The following is a 22588-nucleotide window of genomic DNA, read 5'->3' on the forward strand; positions in this document are numbered from 1 at the left end:
CAGCATCATCCGCCAACAGCTCCCGATGTTCTCTAGTATGTCCCTTCCATGTATAGTGAAGAGTAGGCATAATAGTCCTACGAGTCACTCCTGTGTTACGCCTTAAGTTGCTTTTGCTTCTGGAGTTAAAAAAAAAACTTAGCCTATGACTTGTTTGTTCGTTGTTGCGGACTGGCAACGGATCAAAGTGCTCTTCAGCCACATTTTCACTTATTTTACAAATGTTGTATAATAAAACAAATTTGGTGATAATTGTGGCTTGAAAAGCTATACATACACTGCAAGCAAAATTAAATAAATAAAAAAAAAAACAAAAAAAGGGCGAACAACGGAGTTATCCGAATGGGATGCAAATTGGTAGATGTGAGGTACATTTACAAACAACTGAGTACAGTTTCAAAAAAAACTGAATGGTGTACTCAAGAGAAAGAGCTTCACAAATTGAGCTAGCCAATAACACGTTGTCCACCTCTGGCCATTATCCTAGGAGTAATTCGGCTTGGAATTGATTGACAGAGTTGTTGGATGTCCCTTATCCAAGGAGTAATTTGGCTTGGAATTGATTCACAGAGTTGTTGGATGTCCCTTATCCAAGGAATAATTCAGCTTGGAATTGATTGACAGAGTTGTTGGATGTCCGACCGGCGCTTTATATCGTCAAAATCCCGAGCTGTTGGAGGGCGCTGTCCATAATGCCCCAAAGATTTTCATCTGGAGAGATATCCGTTAACCTTGCTGGCCACTGTAAGTTTGACCAAGCACGAAGACAATCAGTAGAAACTCCTGCAGCGTCGGGCGGTCATTATCTTGCTGAAATAGGTAAGGCCACGATGCCTTGTCATGAAGGGCGACAATAAGGGGCACTGAATATCGTCTGCGCATTGCTGTACTGTAAGGGTGGAGCGGATGACAACCACTTTGGTTGTCCTGCTACGACAAGAAATTGTACAAGAGACCATAACTCCTGGTTGTAGGGCTGTATAACGGGCGACATTCAGGTTGGTATCCAACCACTGTCTGGATGTTTCCAGACATGTCATCGGTGGCCATCGGGTCACAGTTCGAAGGGGGACTCATCACTGAAGACAGTTCTACTCCAGTCAGTGAGATTCCAGGACGAAGATGTGTCTGGAGAAGCCCCAGACAGTGGTGGAATACCAATTTGACATTCCATCCAGCGCGTCCAGAAATAAAAGCCATGGTATGAGAAGCAGCGTATTGGGATTTTATACACAAGTTACCGACTGACGGAGCTGCGGTGGAATCACCGAAGTAGATGACAGTCATACTTGCGACAGGCGTTGTAACTGCACGCAGAGATTACAGAACCCGATTTTAAAAAAAATACAGTAAGAATTAAGATATCTATAAAACAATAAAGTCTGGTACGTAAAATATTAAAAATATTAATCAGTTGCTAAAATGCAAAAAAAGGGAGACTGAAGAATTACGTAAAGGTAAGTTGGCAAAGAACTGGTACAATACAATAAGCAACCTCTACTGTAACGAATATTTTATCATATGTGGAGTGAGGACATACAGACAGTATGTTTGTACAAAATAATAATACAGTATATTAAAATGTTAAGCAGGAAGAAGCTATTGTACATTTGTAAGTAGGCTGTTAAGGTTTTTATGTTGGTGACTCCACGTGGCGCTCTGTATGAAAATTGCTGACTGCGTGCTGTTTGTGGCTGGTGACTCACTGTTCGAATATTCGCTAGTGTAGTGTTGGGCAGTTGGATGAGAACAGTGCGTAGCGTTTGGCAGTTGGAGGTGAGGCGCCAGCAGTGGTGGATGTGGGGAGAGAGATGCCAGAGGTTACTATGAGCAGACGATCTGGACGTGTGTCTTTTGAACACTATTAAGGTAAATACATTGTTTGTTCTCTATCAAAATCTTTCATTTGCTAACTATGCCTATCAGTAGTTAGTGCATTCATTAGTTAGAATCTTTTATTTAGCTGGCAGTATTGACGCTCGCTGTATTGCAGTAGTTCGAGTAACGAAGATTTTTGTGAGGTAAGTGATTCATGAAAGGTATAGGTAATTGTTAATCAGGGCCTTTCTTTTGTAGGGATTATTGAAAGTCAGATGACGTTGTGCTAAAAATATTGCGTGTCAGTTTAGTGATGATCAGAATAAGTAAAGAGAGAAGTATCTGAGTACATGAAGTTTTGCTCAGCTGTTTGAAAATCAAATAACGTAAGAGTTTTTCCAGCACTGAGATTCTTTACATACAAAGGGGAAGTTTCACATAAACAGAAAAACAATACTGCCCTGTAAGAGGAGAGATAAGACTTAACAGAGACTATTCTTAAGAACCTGAAGATGGTAATTGCAGACCGATATTTAAAGTAAGTTTGCAGTCGAGGACTTGATTGAAAGAGAATCCAAAATCAGCATTTCCTGGATAGCAGTTGCTCATTAAACTTCATAAAAATATGAGAAATCGACATTCCAACGAATTATCGCACATGTAGCTAGTGGAAAAATTAGCTAACTCAATGAAGAAACTACTAGTGCACCGCCCTTGATAGAAATTGAGGAAACGTTATCGACAGCCTGGACATTTGCAAAAGTCCCGCCCATTTACCCTCTCCACACATACCCCCCGCCACACCAACCAAGAGCGCATCAATATGATCTTTGGTAGTCCCCATGTAGTGATTTGCAGAGTGAGCGTTTGTTTATTCGCCTTTTCTCACAGTGTGTTCGCCGTTTCTCGCAGTGTGAGCGTTTGTTCGTCGTTTTTTGTTGAGTGAGAATTTGCTTGTTCCCCACTTTTTGCAGTCCACGTGTTTTTGTTCGTCGTTTTTTGTTTTACTGCGGTTGTCCATACTAGCAGTGTTGTGCTGTTAGTACTTCTTAGGAGTTTGTGTAATTAAAAGTGTTTAAAATGAGTAGTTTTAAGTGTGAAATTTGTGGAAATGTAACTTTTATGAGGTAATCAGAAACAAACCAAGACATCAACTTTACCTTGTTTATGCACAACATTGACTTTAGACAACCGAGATAATGGACAGCATCCTTGGCGATACTACCAATTAATATTTCCCAACAGAATTTCTTACACTACGCGAGGTGACGGAAATTTGCGCTCACTGCAGTTAACAAATATCAGATTTTTTGATATACTGCAGATGAAAGCTCATGAAATAAAAAAGACAGTGTGGATACCATTTTTATTTTTCTTTCTTATTGATGATTTTTCAACTCGCGTATTCAATGTACATATTTCTAATTCTTTTCACAATGGTACCGGAAAAACTGTATTTCGTACTAACTACTGATTTTCTCCCTTGTTATGACTGGCATATCTGTGATACGAACAACTTTGATGTTGGAACATGTGGCAGACCATGGGCAGAGCTTAGGATATGGATTGGTGTGGAGGGGGGTGAATGGGCGGGACTTGTACACCGTCCGGGGCTGTCGCTAACGTTACTTTAGAAATTGTTAAACTCTCCGAACAACTAATTTGCGGTGTGACAGCTGAAAGTGTTTACCAGCTGCAAGGACAAGACTGTTCTGGCAGCTTTCCCGGACGTATAGTGGCCATTGCGCCATCCGTCCTTAGAGACACAGATGTGGTTTCCCCCGCGAACACAACCCGACGCGCGGGAGCAGTGGACAAGCGCGGACCAGTGGCCAGCTAATGATGCGAACAGCCGCCAAGTTCAGTGCCAGCCCTGTAGGCTGCCAGCGGCCTCGGCAGCTCAAAGACTCCAACCTCACACAGGGGAACCAACCAGCAGACGGACTGCGATGCCACGGATGACCTTGCTTCGCGGAGCCCTACAGCTGCTTTTAATAAGCGGAGCCACGAGAGGGAGTCTGGACCGGCCCCAACAAAAAAAGTATTTTTGACAAACGATTTAGGAAGAGTCTTTCGCGCCTACCAAAGAGAACGCTTCTGTCCAATTATCCCATATGTGTTACAAACGCGAAAGTTTGTATGTTTGACACTCCTTCACGCTGATACTGCTGGCCAGATTTAGAAGAAATCTGGAATGCAATTAGCTTATACCCTTAATTATCACATATACTACTTTTAAAAGTGTTAGTTCAAGACATTAATTGATTCGAAAAATACACCGCGATGTGTGGAACAATAATTTCTCTTACAAGAAGCTATTTACTCTTTAAATTTTGAGTTTTATCGTAGTTGCGAAAATACTTTTAATATGTCCTGCATAATACGATTCAACGTAATGAATACAATGCTTTTACAATCCTCAAATTGTTTAATCCATACTTACAACTCCGTTACATTTTAGCTGCTGAGCACCAGGCGTATCTCCTAGTTTATGACACTCTTGAAGACTCACAACGACAGAGTAACGTCGTGCCTTTACATATAGAACGTCATTATGATATGCGAACGTATCCACTGGTAACAGGCACACACGTGTGTGCAGATAACGTTGTCGCACGTACAAATATTATAAAATTGGCGCTGTACAGAACTAGAAGTTGCTTATGTTCTATCTTCGTTCTTTCTACATCTAGGTAGAATGTTACTCCTTTCCCTGATGCGCTGGACGGATTTCGACGAACTGTGGAATGGCGACAGTCTATACCCTGAACTAACACACGGGATACCTTTTATTCTGAAAAAAAAAGAAAAAAAACTATTCTCGTCGGATGGTCAACGTAACCACAGTTCCCGTGGGATGCGTAACGTGACTAAGTTTTCGCTGCCATAGACAAACGTAGAAAGATTGCATCTCACAACTAAAATGAGTATACAGCTTTACAGCAACCGTGAGTCTGACTTCTTTGCACAATAAGTCCTCGAGATAGCTGACGGCCGCCCGGCAATGGATGCGGAAGCCTTAATAAATTCTGAGAGCCGCGTCTGAACTGTTGTAAGTTCAGAAGATAAGCTAATTAATGAGGTTTTCCCGAGCTTGCAGAAAAATTTTAGCAACGGTAAGTTGTTACGTGAAAGAGCAGTACTTGCGCCCAAGAATGAATCCGAAGGAAACATCACTAAAAAATGGTTCAAATGGCTCTGAGCACTATAGGACCTAACTACTGAGGTCATCAGTCCCCTAGAACTCAGAACTACTTAAACCTAACTAACCTAAGGACATCACACACATCCATGCCTGTGGCAGGATTCGAACCTGCGACCGTAGCGGTCGCGCGATTCCAGACTGTAGCGCCTAGAACCGCTCGGCCACTCCGGCTGGCAAACATCAGTAAAAAAAAGTATTCATCAAGTACCTGATGAGGTAACCACCTTCATGCCAAATGATACAGTGTTGACAAGAGACGACGATACTACATACCCTGTAGAGTTTCTGAATTATTTAGACCTGTCGGGGTGCCGTCCCACAAGTTGCAACTAAAGCTGGGTGTACCTGTCATACTGATGTCTAACCTGTGTGCTCCAAGACTGTGCAATGGCACCAGGTTACGCACCACCGGGCTGAGAAGGCATGTCGAGCCGAGCACTTACATCATAGGTGGAGCCAAATGAGAGACGATACTGATACCAAGAATTCTTATCATCCCAACAAACATGCCTTTCCAGTTCTAATACTTGCAGTTTCCTTTGAAGAAGGCAGGCTTCTCGATCACTATAAATAAAGAGTCAACAATAAACGTTAGCCGGCCGCTGTGGCCGAGCGGTTCTAGGCACTTCAGTCCGGAACCGCGCTGCTGCTACGGTCGCAGGTTCGAATCCTGCCTCGGGCATGGATGTGTGTGATGCCCTTAGATTAGTTAGGTTTAAGTAGTTCTAAGTCTAGGGGACAGATGACCTCAAATGGTAAGCCCCATAGTGCTTAGAGCCATTTGAACCATTTGATTAAACGTTAAAAGTGGCAGGTTTTTATCTGGGCACATCACGTTTCTTTCACGGACAGCTCTGCGTTGGCAGCTAGCATGTATTGAGAGCCGTAACTCTCTAAACCTATGCAGAGAACAAGAAATCTCGGAACGTTATTTACAGAGACGTATTACAGTAGATTTCTGGCTCTCTATACTCATCACTACAATCACGATCTTTTCCGAGCTAGACACATCGCAAACAGTCGTGACATTGTTTACTCACTTTTCTGACACATTTTGTTCAAAAAAATGGTTCAAATGGCTCTGGGCACTATGGGACTTAACATCTGAGGTCATCAGTCCCCTAGAACTTAGAACTACTTAAACCTAACTAACCTAAGGACAGCACAAACATCCATGCCCGAGGCAGGATTCAAACCTGCGACCGTAGCGGTCTTGCGGTTCCAGACTGCAGCGCCTTTAACCGCACGGCCACTTCGGCCGGCTACACATTTTGTAATTCGCTACTCGGCCACGTAAAATTTGTTCCAGAAGTACATGAATGAGTTGTGAGCGATATGTATTCTGTGAGCCTCTCCCATCGTTTTAAAATGCGGTGTTTTTTTTCGATATCGCGCGGTTTGCTTGGCCGCAATTCGCTTTTGCGATGGCGCATACTATTGGATAGTAAGTTTCGGCGTTAACATTTCTTTATAAACAACTGTTTAAACGCAGGTAACGATGCGGGGCGCAGCTGGTATCGAATATCTCTCTAATTACCGTGTGAAGAGCACTACATTAAATTTTGACGTACTTAAAAGATGATTCAAAATCTTCGCTCATAACACTGATAGCCTTAAAAAGACCTGTACACAGAAGGACAAAGCAGATTGCAATAATTGTTAGTAGGCAGGCGGACGGTTCTGTACATACGAAATGAGTACACTTTGAACTTTGAAGGGCGAACATTTGTTCAGCTACACGCCACAAAACGCACATGTGGCGTTGAGCCACCATGGTTACGAATACGAGTGTCCATTCGCCATGGGTGACGTTACACATGTTTCACACGTAGTCCTGTCAAACCCCATCCCATGCCGCTTACTCCTGGGCGCGCATTTTCCTCAGACTGGTAGGTGCAGGTGAAGCCCAGCTGCGACGCTTCAAGACGCCCCCTACATTCTCGATCGAGGAGAGGGTGGGCGACGCCCGTAGCAGAGTATCCATAGTTTTAAGGCACGCTCGGGAGATGGTAGCCGGACGCGGTGGTCTAGCGGTTCTAGGCGCGCAGTCCGGAACCGCGCGACTGCTACGGTCGCAGGTTCGAATCCTGCCTCGGGCATGGATGTGTGTGATGTCCTTAGGTTAGTTAGGTTTAAGTAGTTCTAAGTTCTAGGGGACTGATGACCACAGATGTTAAGTCCCATAGTGCTCAGAACCATTTGAATCATTTTTTTGGAGATGGTAGCAGCAGCCGGCTGAGACACAAGCAGCAACAGGGAAGCAACCAAATTTGTGCCATTTTACAAGTTCCTAACCTGGAGCGAATTGTATAGTTTAATCTGTGTACTTTATTAGTTTAATTACTTGACTTTCTGTGTGTTAATTTAATATTTAGTAGATACAGATCTCGCGTTTTTCTCCATGTCTACAGTAGAGGTCCATAGCGTGTGTCGAGTGCCCTTGTTTGTCTGTGTAATGTAGTTTACCACGGTCTTTAGTATGGATAGGGATTGTGATTGCTGTGTATGGATGCGATCTAAAGTTGGTGACACTTCGTTGCCAGCTCCAGGCTGTGATGGCTTCGGTTTCACAGCTTGAAGCTGCAGAGGATGGGCCGGCCGGGGTGGCCGAGCGGTTCTAGGCGCTGCAGTCTGGAATCGCGCGACCTCTGCGGTCGCAGGTTCGAACCTGCCTCGGGCATGGATATGTGTGACGTCCTTAGGTTAGTTAGGTTTAAGTAGTTCTAAGTTCTAGGGGACTGATGACCTCAGAAGTTACGTCCCATAGTGCTCAGAGCCATTTGAACCATTTTTTGCAGAGGATGGGCAACACTGTGGTGGGCCGGCTGTGCGGATCCAACGGACGTCCGGCACATCTGAGTCGCCCAATCGCTCCACACTGGTGGCCAGCCTGGCCTGGTTACTGATTGAACTGTGGTTGACCCCTCACCTGTGCATGATTTGGAGATCGCCTTAGGGCGTGGCAGGTGGCGAAAGACTTCCCAGGGGGCTGCACATAATGCCTCCCCGGTTAGTCTGACAAATACTCGGCTGACACTGTCCCTCAGCCAGATGCAGTCGCTTGTGCCTTTTCAGAGGAAACCTCTCAACCTGCAAGATCCGGACAATATACAGAGGGTGGGATTATTGATAGTTGGGAGCTCCAACGTTAGGCGCGTTATGGGGCCCCTTAGGATGTGACAGCCAAGAAGAGAAAGAAAGCCATTGAGCATTCCGTGTGGATACTGGGTGGAGTCATTACAGGTGTGGAACGGGTCCTTTTGTATGCCATGAAGAACACACGGAGCAGCCAAATTCACGTTGGAACCAATGATGTATGTCGCTTTGGATCGGAAGAGATTTTCTCTGGTTCTGAGCAGCTAACAGAAGTGGTAAAGGCTGCCAGTCTTGCTTGCGATATGAAAGCAGAGCTCACCATATGCAGCATAGTCGACACGACCGATTGCGGACCTCTGGTATAGAGCCGAGTGGAGGGTCTGAATCACAGGCTTAGACGGTTCTGCGACGTGCAGGCTGCAGATTTCTCGACTTACAGCCATAGCGTGGTTGGGCTTCGAGTTCCGCTGAGTAGGTTAGGAGCCCACTACACACAGGAGGCGGTTACGCGAGTGGAAGTGACTGTGTGGCTTGGCGGTTTTTTAGGTTAGAGTGTCCCGGGGAAACGCAAAAAAGGCTTCAGTCGCAAAGGGCGCAGGTCGAACACAGGAAGAACGTAGATACAGGAACCATCGGTATAACAGCTGCAAACTGTCATAACTGAGTTGAGAAAGTACCAGAGCTCCTAGCGCTGATAGAAACACTGATGCTCAAATCGTTATAGATACTGAAAGCTGGCTACAGACAGAGATAAATTCAGACCAAATTTTTGCGAAGAACCTAACGATATTCCGAAAGGATAGGTTAAACACAGTTGGGGATAGTGTGTCTGTTGCAGCTAGAAGTAGTTTATCTTGTGACGAGGAAGTGGATAGTTAATGTGAGGTAGTATGGGCAGAGATAATTCTTGGCAAAAGGAATAAAATAATAATCGAAGCCTTTTACCGACTTCCCAACTCAGATAACACAATTGCTGAAAGGTTCAAAGAAAATTTGAGTTTAATTTCAAACATGTATCCGACTCATACAATTATACTGGTGCTGAATTTAATTTATCCTCGATATCTTGGCGAAAATACATGTTTAAATGCGGAGGTACGCATAAAACACCATCCGAAATTGAGTAAACACTTTCTCTGAAAATTATTTCGAACAGTTAGTTCATGAGCCCACGCAAATAGTAAACGGTTGTGAAACGCACTTGACCCCTTAGCAACAAATTATCCTAAGCTAATAACAGGTTACAAACCGGATACATGGATAAGTGAACAAAGGGTTGTCGTAGCGAGAGTGAATATTGTAACGCATCAATCCTCCAAAAATAAACGGAAAATATACTCTTTCAAAAAAGAGATAAAAATTCACTTGACGCTTTCCTGAAAGACAATGTCCACTCCTTCCAAACTGATAATGCAAGTGTAGCCCAGATGTGGCTTGAATTCAAGAAAATAGTATCGACAGAAATTGAGAGATTTATACTACATAAATTAACAAACGACGAAGCTGATCCCCCTTCGTACACAAAATGGTCCAAAACACTGTTGCAGAAACAACGAAAGAGGCATGCCAAATTTCAACGAAAGCAAAATCCCCAAGATTGGCGATGTTTTAAAGAAGCTCATAATTTAGCGCGGACTTCAATATGAGATGCTTATAACAGTTTCCACAACGAAGCTTTGCCTCTAAACCTGGCAGAAAATGCAATGAGATTCTGGTCGTACGTAAAGTATGCTAGCGGCAAAACACAGTCAATGCCTTCTCTGCGCGACAGCAATGGAAATATTATTCATTGCAGTCGTGCCAAAGCAGTGTTACTGAACACAGCTCTCCGAAATTCCTTCATCAAAGAAGACGAAGTAAATACTCCAGAATCAAGAACAAATTGTTCAAATGGCTCTGAGCACTATGGGATTTAAAATTTGAGGTCATCAGTCCCCTATAACTTAAAACTACTTAAACCTAACTAACCTAAGAACATCACACACATCCATGACAGAAGCAGAATTCGAACCTGCGATCGTAGCGGTCGCGTGGTTCCAGACTGAAGCGCCTAGAACCGTTCGGCCAAACCGCCGGCAATCAAGAACAGCTGCCAACATGAGAAACTTAGAAGAAGATATCCTCGGAGTAGTGAAGCAACTTAAATCACTTAATAAAAGCAAGTTTTCTGGTCCGGACTGCACACCAATTTGGTTCTTTCAGAGTATGCTGACGCAATAGCTCCATACGTAACAATCATATACAACCGCTCGCTCAACGATGGATCCGTACCCAGTGACTGGAAAGTTGCACAGGTCACACCAATATTCAAGAAAGGTAGTAGGAGTAATCCGCTAAATCACAGGCTCGTATTATTAACGTCGATATGCAGCAGGATTTTGGAACATATATTGTATTCGAACATTGTGAATGACATCTAAGAGAACGGTATACTGACATACAGTCGACACGGATTTAGAAAAGATCGTTCATGTGAAACACAACCTTACCCACACGAAGTGTTGAGTGCTGTTGACAAGGGATTTCAAACTGTGCCTCACAAGCGGTTTCTAGTTAAACTGCATGCTTATGGTATATTGTCTTAGTTATCTGACTGGATTCGTGATTTCCTGTCAGAGAGGTCACAGTTCGTAGTAACTGACCGAAAGCCATCGAGTAAAACAGAAGTGATTTCTTGTGTTCCTCAAGGCCCTCTGCTGTTCCTTATCTATATAAACGATTTAGGAGACAACCTGAGCAGCCGTCTTAGTTTGTTTGCAGACGATGCTGGCGTTTATCGTCTAGTAAAGTCATCAGAAGATCAAAACAAATCGTAAAGCGGCTTAGAGACGATATCTGTATGGTGCGAAAATTGGCCATTGGGCTTAAATAAATAAAAGTGTGCGGTCATCCACATGAGTGCTAAAACGACTACGCTTAACTTCGGTTACACGATAAATCAGTCAAATCTAAAGGCCGTAAATTCAGTTAAATATCTAGGAATTACAATTACGAAAAACTTAAATTGGAAAGAACACATAGAAAATGTACTGGGGAAGGCAAACCAAAGACTGGCAGAACACTCAGAAAATGTAACAGATCTACTAAAGAGACTGCCTACACTACGTTTGTCTTTCCTCTTTTGGAGTACTGCTTTGTAGTGTGGGGTCCTTACCAGATTGGATTAACGGACTGCATCGAGAAAGTTAGAAGAGTGGCATGTTTTGTATTATCGCAAAATAAGTGAGAGAGTCACTGAAATGTTACAGGATTTGGGGTGGACATCTCTAGAACAAAGGCGTTTTTCGTTTCGGCGGAATGTTCTCACGCAATTTCAGTCACCAACTTTCTCCTCCGAAATCGACAATATTTTGTTGATGCCGACCTACATAGGGAGAAACAAGCATCACAATAAAATAATGGAAATCACAGCTTGCACGGAAAGATAAGGTGTTTGTTTTTTTTCTCGCGCTGTTCGAGATTGAAATAATAGAGTTGTTGTGAAGATGGTTCGATGAACCCTCTGCCAGGCACTTGCGTGTAATTTGCAGAGTATCCACATAGATGTAGATGAAGATGTAGGTGTAGAATGAGAGTTGCCCTATTGAAATAGGGCGTGGGCGTTAACGAACTGGAGTGACCAGCATGTTCTCCAGACATAAACCCTATCGAACATGCCTGGGATACAGTGAGAGGGCTGTTTATGGACGACGTGACCCACCAACCACTCTGAGGTATCTGCGCCGATTCGCGGTAAGGAGTGGGACAATCTGGACAAACGGTGCCTTGATGAACTTGTGGATAGTATGCCACGATGAATACAGGCATGCATCAATGCAAGAGGACGTGCTACTGGGTATTAGAGGTACGGTGTGTGCAGCAATCTAGACCACCACCTCTGAAGGTCTCACTGTATGGTGGTACAGCTTGCAATGTTTCGTTTTCATGAACAAAAAAAAAGGGCGGAAATGATGTTTATGTTGATCTCTATTCCAAATTTCTGTACAGGTTCCGGAACTCTCGGAACCGAGGTGATGCAAAAGGTTTTTTGATGTGTGTATAAATTTAAGTTTTAGGAAGTTTTTTTAACGTATTTGTCTGGATGGAAAGATTCTGTAGAAATGAAACATCATCGGTAAACATTATAGTCAAGAAGAGGAGAGTATGTTTTGTACTTGCTGTTACAGAAGACTGCTGAAGATTAGAGGGGTAAATCGGACAAATAATGAAGAGGCATTGAATCTATTAGAGAAAAAAGACATTTATGGCATGAATTGACTGAAAGAAGGTATCGATTGATAGAACACATCCTGAGCCACCAACAAATAATTAATTTAGTAACGAAGTGTGAGATGTGAACATTGTAGAGGGAGACCAAAGCTTGAGAACGTTAAGCGCATTTGAGTGTGTAGCGTCTTGTACCGCAAGGAACAGGATGTTGTTATGGATGGATGATATGCTCTTTCTACAACACAAATGTACACGTGTATTCATACAGTTCTTTATTTACACGAATATTTACTTAGATAGAGTCCAGGTGTTGTGGTGCAAGCTCATCAATAATAGCTCTCTTGCAGACAATATCGGCAACCCTGCTATAGTCACTAATCTGGTCGCTACGTACTGTCGTAGCCTGTGACGCGAACTGAGCCCGCTCAGCAATATATTGACAGATGCCAACTGGGATAGTGAGTCATTGAGGCCCTCCGGTCGGCAGCGGCGGCCTAAAGACTTCCTGTCGAGAGGGTGTTGGCGGCATGTTGCTTGTCTGTGTGTCTCTGGCCTCTCTCGGGATAGGCGCGCGTGATCTAGCGCCTACTGTCGATCTTCGCAGTACATCTTTGCTGACCGGTGCGCTGGCGACACTTAACGCCAGCACAGAGTGAATGTAGGTAGCAGCAGTTATGCAGAGATGAAGAGGCTTCCTGTACAAACCCATGACATGGTGCTAGTCAGTGGACCATTTTTGCTTCTAATACTCAACCTACCTTGTAAGAACTCCAGACTAACAAGTAATACTAAACAAAAAAACGAATGTAGAGGTTATAAGCCACTTCATTTGTGGATGAAATACTTTTCTTACGATTGTTCCAGCGAATTTATCTCTCATGTGCCTTTTCTGGGATCAATTTTACATTGTTGTGCTCAGCCATTTAGGCTGAAGACGTTTACACTTAGTTATTTTGCAGAATTGAAAACACCAACAAATGTTAAAGACATAACAGGCATTCGCTAAAAGAAGTGAAACAATGGGCTCAATCATGATAGCATTACTGTCGATAGTCCAGAGAATGTCCCTGATCCTACCACTACGTTTTTGCCATCCGCTACAAAACAAGACCATTAGTGGAAAACTTCGAGGACCCTACTTCTCCAAGAAACTGGTAAGCCAAACATATAAAATATCCTTTCAGGCCCCACCCTATTGATTCATGAACTTCATGTCTGTCTTCAGAAGGTCCTTGATAGCATCCTCAGCCAATGGATCTCCCAGTATGGTGGCTAAGCTTATATGAGCAGAATGATTTATGACATCTTTACCTTCCCCTTCCTCGATTTATGATCCTCTTCTCTAGATTCACGGTACCCATCGCCCCTCTCCCCTCTCCCCCCTCAGCCATCTAGGGTGATTGTGAAGGGTAGGTTGTGGTTGGCTGTTATCCTATTGGTTGGTTGGCAGATAAGGGTGTTTATTTTGTATACTTATTGCTACTGTTTTATTAACAATTTGTTGGATAGCAGACAAGGATGTTTATTTACATGATTAAAATTTCAGAAAAAATGGATGATTTTTTCAAGAGAAAGAACTTTATAAACTGAGCTGCTCAGTAAAGCATTTGTCCTACCATGGCTCTTACGAAAGCAGTTCTTCGGCTTGGCATTGATTAACAGAGTATTTGGATGTCCTCGTGAGGGATATCGTGCCTCATTCTGTCCAATTGGCAGGCAGGTCATCAAAATCCCGAACTGGTTGGAAGGCTCTGCTCACAACGCTCCAAACATTCTCAGTTGGAGACAGATGGAGCAACCTTGCTGGCCAAGGTGCGATTTGGCAACCAAGAAGACAAGCAGTAGAAAGTCTCATCGTTTGTGGGCGGGCATTATCTTGCTGCAATGTAAGCCCCGAATGGCTTGGCATGAAGGGGTGTAGATATCGTCGACGTACCACTGTGCTGCGCCACGGATGGCAATCAAAGGTATTCTGCAATGACAAGAAATGGCGCAACAGACTATCACTCCTGGTTATCGGGCTTATAGTGGGTGACAATCAGATTGGTATCCCACCGCTGGGGCATTTCCTAACATATATTTGGTGGCCAGGCTCGTCACTGAAGACAACTGTACTCCAGTCAATGCGAGTCTAGGGCGAGGTCGTGTCTGGAGGCGCCGCAGTCAGTGTTGGGATACCAAGCCGAGTTTTGCCCGCCTTACCGCCCGACAACCAAGAGTGATGGTCTGGGGTGCCCTTTCATTTCATAGCAGGACCCCGTTGATTGTCATCCGCACTCTTACAATATAGCGGTACGTCGACGATGTTATATACCTCGTTCTGTTGCCCTTCATGGCAAGCCACCCTGGCCTTACATTTCAACAAGATAATTTCCGCCAGTACACGACGAGAGTTTCTACTATTCGTACTTGTCTTCGTGCTTGGCCAGCAAACTGGCCGGCTGTTGCCTCAGATGGTAATGTTAGCAGCATTTTGGGCAGGACCCTCCAACCATTTCCGGATTTTAACGATCCAACGAGCCAGTTGGACAGAATTTGGCTCGATGTCCCTCATGAGGACAACCAACAATTCTATCAATGTCAAACCGAATAATTACTTGCATGAGGATCAGAGGTCAACGAACGCATTATTGGCTTGCTCAGTTTTTGAAGTTCTTTCTCTTGAATAAATCATGCAGGTTTTCTGAGATGTCAATCATTTGTTTGCCTGTACGATTGCATCGCACCTGCCGATTTCCGTCCCGTTCTGATAATTCCTTTCTGACGCATCATGTTTTTAAATTCGAGTGTGTTATCCAAGTATCATAATTCATTACCTTGTTATTCTTATCACTTGGATCATTTTTTAGCGCCACCACCCCCCTCCCTCTTTCTCCCCTCTACTCTATTCAACTTTGGTATTCTACTGGTTGCCTCGCTAGTATGTGTAAGAGACTTTTTGAAACAAAGAACCAGCTTCCTACGTAACAACTATACTGCAGAAGTGTTGGGGTTCATTTTTTAAACAATGTACATCTTTCTATATTACTGTTACAGTGTGGAGGTGTTGTGGTTCATTTCATTAAGCAAATTACACTCTTGCTATGTAACAGTTACATTGTGGAAGTGGTGGTGTTCAGTTTCTTTTTTAAAGAATTATAACGTTCTTGCCGTGTAACAGTTATAGTGTGGAGGTGTTGGGATTGTTTGTTATTTACAAATTCACTCTTGCTGCATAGCAACTACATTGTGAATGTATTGAGATTCGTTTTTATTTAAAAAAAGTACAGTTTTACTACTTAATAATTATACTGTAGAGGTACTAGGGCCAATTTTTTTAAACAAAGTACACTCTTCCGACATATGGATTAAACCGTGGAGTTGGAGGCCTTATTTTCCGAAACAAATTACAATGACAGTCCCTCGTTCCATCATCGTATCATGTACATTTTTGCTTCAGGCATCGTCGCCTGTTTCTGTTTCAAGGAGAAAGCAGCTGATCTTTCCATTTCTTATTTTCATACCCAACATTTTTTCCCCTTGAAGTGTATATTTGTATATTAATTTAGGTATTTATTCTTCTGACGTCCTCTGAATGTCTTCTTGCCATTTATTTCTGTATTCCTCTTATGCCTTTGAGACAAAGTTAATTTTTTATTTCACTTCTATTTATCCAGTCTATGAGTTTGTAACCAACTATAGGTCGCGGGAATCTCATCTGCTGCTTGCATCTTTTTCCTTTAGCTGCCGCTTAGAATCCAAGTCTCATAAATTAGAAATGGATTTGCCATCACAGTATAAAATTTTAGAGCTGTCTCTTTCCTAAATATTTTGAGGAGAGAGTAATTTGTAGTACCTACCAACTGTCAGTATTCTCGCTCATTAAATATGAAGGCGCGTGTCCACTAGCAAGTAACTTACGAAAGTAACTTCTGTAAGTACTTGGTGAGGTGTTTACATTAGTACAAAAACTTGCCCAAGTTGACTTCTGCAAGTCGCTTCGGCAAATTAATTTCACGAACTTGCTGCAAGTACTTGCGGAAGTGTATCCACTACAGTTCGCGTTGTGGGACAGGCATGTTGTAGATTACAGTGTCGTGTGCACAAACCAGAGCAGCCGCCAGTGTTGTTGTATTGTTATTGTTAAAGAAAAACGAAAAGTTAAGAAAAAGAGAAGTGTTTGGGTAAAGAAATGGGCACAGAGGCGTTCATGCTTAACTTTCCAAGAAGCACTATTGAACGAACTGAAATCAGAGGACTTTGCTCAGATTACAAACTTTCTGAGAATGTCTTTTGCAAGTTTCGAACACCTCTTGTCAATTGTAGAATCTAATATTCGGAAACTGGATACAAATATGCGGCAAGCTGTATCACCAAGAGTTCGTCTTTTAATTACTCTTCGATGTTTAGCCACAGGTAAGAGAATAAAACAGGTAAATGTCAAATAAATATTTATTGTCAACAGTCGTACATTTATATTTATTTCACTGAATTACTTTTTTTTAATTTTTAGGCGATATTTTTCACTCTTTGATGTACCATTTCCGAGTACCGGTTTGCACAATCTCTCGAGTTGTTACGGACTGCTGTGTGGCTCTACATGAATGTTTGAAAAGACAAATAATTCGCTTAATCAGAAAATGTACGAAACAGTTACATTGTGGATGATGAACATGGGCAGTATCAGAAATAATAATTACTTTCTATGATGGTGTGCTGTTGAAACTGCTTTCACCTGTCATCCAAGAATTAGTTATAGTTTCATCTTCCTCAGATACTTCGAGTGTTGCCTTTTGTATTATCCAATTTAATTTTTTTCGACTTGACGTCAGTGTTAATAACCTTAATTCCGAAGCCACATAGTCTCCAAACACCTGATGTTCATCAACAGTTTTGTGCATCGCTTCTATTGCCTTGTTTAGAATAGTGTCTGAATTTTCCTCGTTTTTTTTTTTTTAATTCTTCTTTCCTGTGATTTTTCCTGGACTGTATATGTCTCACACTCATTATCTTCCCTGGCGTTCTCTGATCCCTAAAGTAAACATTGTAATGTAATGTTTATCTTCAAAGCAATAAATTTCAGATATGATTTTGTTTTCTATAATTTTAGGTACTTTCAACAGAAGAAGAACGGTTACAAATCGCTACTGGTTTTGAGAACAGATGGGATTTTCCAAACTGTATTGGCGCTATGGATGGAAAAGATATAGTCATACAGGCTCCCAAGAAAGAAGGCAGTGTGTACTTCAATTATAAAGGGAACCACAGTATTGCGCTATTGGCACTGATTGGACCTGGCTACAGAGTTATATACTTCGATGTGGGCAGTAATGGTAGAATATCTGATGGGGGAGTTTTTAATAATCGTAGAATGTCAGAATGTCATGAGTCTAATTCTTCGAATGTACCAGTTCCTTGACATTTACCTGGTAGAACTGTGCAGATACCTTACGTCATTGTTGCTGATAATGCATTTGCTCTAAAAAGCTGTATTATGAAGCCCTACCCTTTTAGATGCCAACCAGTGCAAAATCGTGTGTTTAACTATCGGCTCTCTATAGCAAGAAATGTATCTGAAACCTTTTTTGGGCTTATATGCACACATTTTCGAGTATTACGAACGCAAATTCTTCTAAACCAAGAGAAATCGAGGCAAATTGTGAAAGCTATTTGTGCTCTTCACAACTTTTTACTCACAGAAGAGAGTAGAAATTCCATTTATGCCCCACCTGGCACATTTGATTCTCAAGATTTACAGACGCAGGGAGAATGGCGCAAAGACGTATGGACAGAAACGAATATATCGCTGGAACCAATAAACATATGTAATTGGTCACAGATGGCCAAGTCGGAAACAAATCCACAAACTACTTTGTTTCACTAGAAGGGGAAGTAGCCTGGCAATACAGACGCCTTTAAACTTCAACTGATTTCTGATGAGAGAGTAAACATAAATACATCTGTAATAAAAGTAATAAATACTGTATTCAGAATATTAAATTTGTTTCACTTACCATATTATCAGCGGTTTCTTTTGGTGTGTAGGAACGAAACACAAATTTCTTGGAATCAAAGAATTCCCATTTACTTTTATATAAGTCGTCTGAACTTTGTCCACTTTTTCTTTTCTTCGATTTATTTAGTTCTTGATTATACTGCGTACGCAAATTGTGGATTTTTTCCGTATTTCTGGCTCTGTAATATCGAATTCTGGCGCAGTAATTTCCAATGCCTCTTGTTTTTTTAACCGATTTTTAAAGTCCGTGTGTTGTGTGTCCCACAACACGGGAAAACACTCCACTCGCTGAATAAGTCATTGTGTTTGTTCACTCGTCCACACGAACTTCAAGACTGACATTTCGTGCTGTATACACTTCTGCAAGTTCCAAAAAAACTTCCCGCAACTGGCAAGTCCAGCAAATAATTGCAGCAAGCTACGGAGAACCGTTTACACTAGCTTGCGGAAGCTACTTCTCCAAGTTGACGAAACTTGCGGAAGTCAACTTGCTGCGGGTGTTTCCACATGCAAGGAACTTGCAGAAGTAGCTTCTGCAAGCGACTTGCGGAAGTTTACTTGTTAGGTGACACGCGCCTTAATACATGAGATTTCACATCCCAGGTATTTAATAGCATTTATTTATCGTAGCTATTTGTCATCATTTATTATTTTTGCTCTTAAATGCTCCTTACCATGGAATGATTTTATTTTAGTTTTATTTTAGATATTGTCATATGATAACCATTTGCTGCCTTGTGCAAGGACTAAGTTGATCTCTGTAATTTGTCTTCTCATTCCACTAAGATTATTTGATCATCTGCAAACAGGAGTGTATTTATAACTTTATTATTAAGCTTATAATGGTGCAGTACTTAATTGTGTCATAGATTTATACGTCGCCTAAGTCTGTATTAAATAATGTTGGTAATAAAGGGCACGTTGTCTCCCTCCTTCACAGAAGGTACTTGCAAACAGAATTCCTTTTTTTGATTTGATTTTGTGGTGTGATACACATTTTGAATAACACTTATTAGATGCTGGAGTACACCATTATTCTGTAAAATTTCCCATAACTCAACTCTGTTAACTTCATCAAAAGCTTTCTCAGAATTAATAAAAGCTACGTATGTGGGATGATTTTATTCTCTGTGTTTTTCAGTATTTTGGCAGGCTGAAAGAACACTGCTTAAGAAAGATCTTCCCATCTGAAAGCCATCCTGTTTATCTCTAAGAAACGTTTCCGAAAGTACTTTTAGTCTATTTATTGTTAGTTTCGTATATATCTTGTACCCACAGTTCTGTAGATTAATATCTTGATAACTACCACATGTCATTTGATATCCTTTTTTTTAAAAAAATATAACGGGGTAACAACTGCAGTTTGCTAATCTGCTGGTATGTTGCTGTATTTCCAAGTGTTCACAAAGTTCAATAGTTTTAAGCATAGTGATTTTGAAGCATGTTTACATAATTCACCAGTGAGGCTGTCTTTGCCCTAGTGATATTCTGTTTTTGGGTGTCTTTAACGCATCATTTTGTTTTCTGTATAATCATCAAATGATTGATTCTCGTAGCAAATGTATTCTGTAAGCTTCTTCTTGTGTTTGTTTTTCGATTGTGCTTTTATTACTGTACAGTGGGATTCTTAGGATTGATATTACTAGGAAATAGTAATCATATCCTCTGCAGATTATGGTGTCTTCTATTAAGGGGATCGTTTTCTCATTTGTAATAACTTAGTCTATTGTAGATCTAGTAACCCTAGCACTCCATGTAAATTTACGAATATCTTTATGGGGGAAAAAGTTCTTTGCTATTCTTAAGTGGCTGAAGGCGGAAAAATCTCTTAACTGACCTCCATTGTAGTTTTTAGGATTTTCTCCATGTGTCCCACTATTCCTTTAATGGTATATTTACTTATTCCCACATTGAAATCTCCAGCAGTTATTAAATATTGTGTTTCAGGTATTCCATTAACCGTCTTCTTAATGCATCGTAGATTGGATGCGTTTCTTCTCTCATCAGTCTTTCATTTATGAAATCATATGAATGCAACCATTTTGTGTCGGTACATTTGATCAGAGCTGCGACTGCAACTCTTAGCTGTTCATTTCTACTTACTCCACTATATATATATATATATATATATATATATATATATATATATATATATATATATATAGAGAGAGAGAGAGAGAGAGAGAGTGTCATTAATTTCCTTCGAGCGTTGTGGCTTCCTCTTTGTTTCTCATATTACAGCAATATCAGATTTTGCAGTGTTTAATTCCCTGGTTAGTTGTTCGTCTTTAGTTCCCATTCCTCTCACATTGCATGTGGCTATAATCAAAATTTTCCCACTCAGTTTATTCTCAACCTTTTTTCCTTGCTTTGGTCGTCATTAAAAGATCAGTTAGTTTTTCTACTTGATTTTTGCGAGTAATGTTGTAATTCCCTCATTACAGGGTACCAACTTGTAGCCGAAGTAGCTGGATGGTGGGGATGCCTATTTTAGGTATCCCAGTTCACTTGATTTCTCTTGGAGTTGTCTCCTCATAACCTTCACTACGGCTATGGATTCACCTCTCCAGGTTTTGTAAGGCGTCCTTTCCTGTTTTGAATTAAGGTTATCTCCTTTAGGAGGTTCGGCATCACTACGACTAGGAGCCCTCCCCCCCCCCCCTCCCCGCCCTCCCCCACGCACACACACCACACACCACGACCACGAGCTCCATGTGTTGTGGACTGCTATTCGTCTGACTCCTGCCCAAAAGACCTGTCTGTTCGGGTGGTCCTTCCAGCATAGCTGTCTGGGTCATAGCAGGGAGCGCAAACCTCCTCTGCACGGTAAGGCAGCAGCAGTCGAGGAAGTAGCACCAGGTTCCACGTTTAACAATTATCGCAGGCATTTTTTTTATGTGTTCGCACTGTACTGCCCAGTATAGTAGGAAGGAAGGAAACAATTAAAAAATTTTATTATTGGAGCAGTACAGCCAACAGAGGCAAGTATGTTTCGCCTGAAAATACTGTTAAAAATTTAACTTCCCATGACCGCATTACGGCAGGGGCTCAGTTCACGTCTGATGCGCTTTTACAGAGCTATGAGACGGCGGACTTAACGCAGGCAGTCACGCGCTGCGCTGCACTGAGCACATCGACGCGCCGTTCTGCGAGTCACCTGTCTTGTTATAATGTACGTGTACCTAAGGAAGATGGGTGTTATGTCCACACTTTAATTAAACGCGATACGGTCTATAGCAGTTACCGCACAGGCTTAGCCATTACAGCTAGTGCCACACGGCATCAATATCGCGTGTTTTTTTTCCACACAGATGCAGACAGATTTTTCAGCTGTAGTAATATTAAATTTTTATTGCATCCAGTGGCCAACACTGGCGGCAAGGTACCGAATGCGGCCAGATATCTAACACAGATTTCTACCCTTCCATTGAGGCTATGTCCTGTCGTCAGTTGTGACTTTTATAGCAAGATACTTCATTTAGCTTAGTAACAATTCTATAGCGCATACTATCGTATCAGCTGGCCAGCATTACTTAATACATCTTCGTCTTCAGTCGAGGGGGCAGCACAGCGAAGAGACCTTTAAGAGCTCAGAAATGCGAGTGTGATTTCAAAAGTTCTGCATATTGTAAGACAGAATTATAGAAAATAATTCGTTTTACAAAATACCTTTGCAGTCCTTCAATATAATCTCCATACGTGCATATGACAGCTTCCCAACGTTTGGGCAACTTCTGTATTCTGGATAGCGCACCTTCCTTCTTGAGCTGCCTGATTACTAGGATCACCTTTTCTTATGTTACGTTAACCGGGGACCTAGAAACGACGGAGAAGCTCCGTCCCCACCGCAGCCGCAGTTGTCCACAACCCCACGACGACTACCGCAGTCCAATTCACCCCTCCGCCGCCCCACAGCGAACCCAGGGTTAATGTGCGGTTCGGCCACCTGTGGACCCCTCCCCCAGGGAACGTGTCACACCAGACGAGTGTAACCCCTATGTTTGCGTGGTAGAGTAATGGTGGGTACGCGTACGTGGAGAACTTGTTTGCGCAGCAATCGCCCGCATAGTGTAGCTGAGGCGGAGTAAGGGGAACCAGCCCGCATTTCCCGAGGTAGATGGAAAACCGCCTAAAAACCATCCACCGACTGGCCAGCTCATTGGACCTCGACACTAATCCGCCGGGCCGATTCGTGCCGGGGACCAGGCGCTCCTTCCCTCCCGGAAAGCCGTGCGTTAGACCGAACTGCCAACCGGCCGGGCTAG

General features: G+C 42.3%; 1 protein-coding gene and 1 long non-coding RNA gene across 2 annotated transcripts; both read left to right on the forward strand.

Annotated features, from left to right (window-relative positions):
- Positions 1-1778: 1778 nt before the first annotated feature.
- LOC126469785 (uncharacterized) lies at positions 1779-20820 on the forward strand. Its single transcript, XR_007586077.1, has 3 exons — positions 1779-1869; positions 1964-2021; positions 20768-20820. It is a non-coding gene; the product is annotated as an uncharacterized LOC126469785 (long non-coding RNA).
- On the forward strand, positions 13386-18237 carry LOC126469779 (uncharacterized). Its single transcript, XM_050097019.1, has 2 exons — positions 13386-13482; positions 17418-18237. Exons 1-2 carry the CDS (start codon positions 13390-13392, stop codon positions 17724-17726), a joined length of 402 nt encoding a protein of 133 aa, XP_049952976.1. The 5' UTR covers positions 13386-13389; the 3' UTR covers positions 17727-18237.
- Positions 20821-22588: the final 1768 nt, after the last annotated feature.

This window comes from Schistocerca serialis, chromosome 1 (assembly GCF_023864345.2).
Source record: "Schistocerca serialis cubense isolate TAMUIC-IGC-003099 chromosome 1, iqSchSeri2.2, whole genome shotgun sequence".
In the NCBI taxonomy this organism is placed as follows: domain Eukaryota; kingdom Metazoa; phylum Arthropoda; class Insecta; order Orthoptera; family Acrididae; genus Schistocerca; species Schistocerca serialis.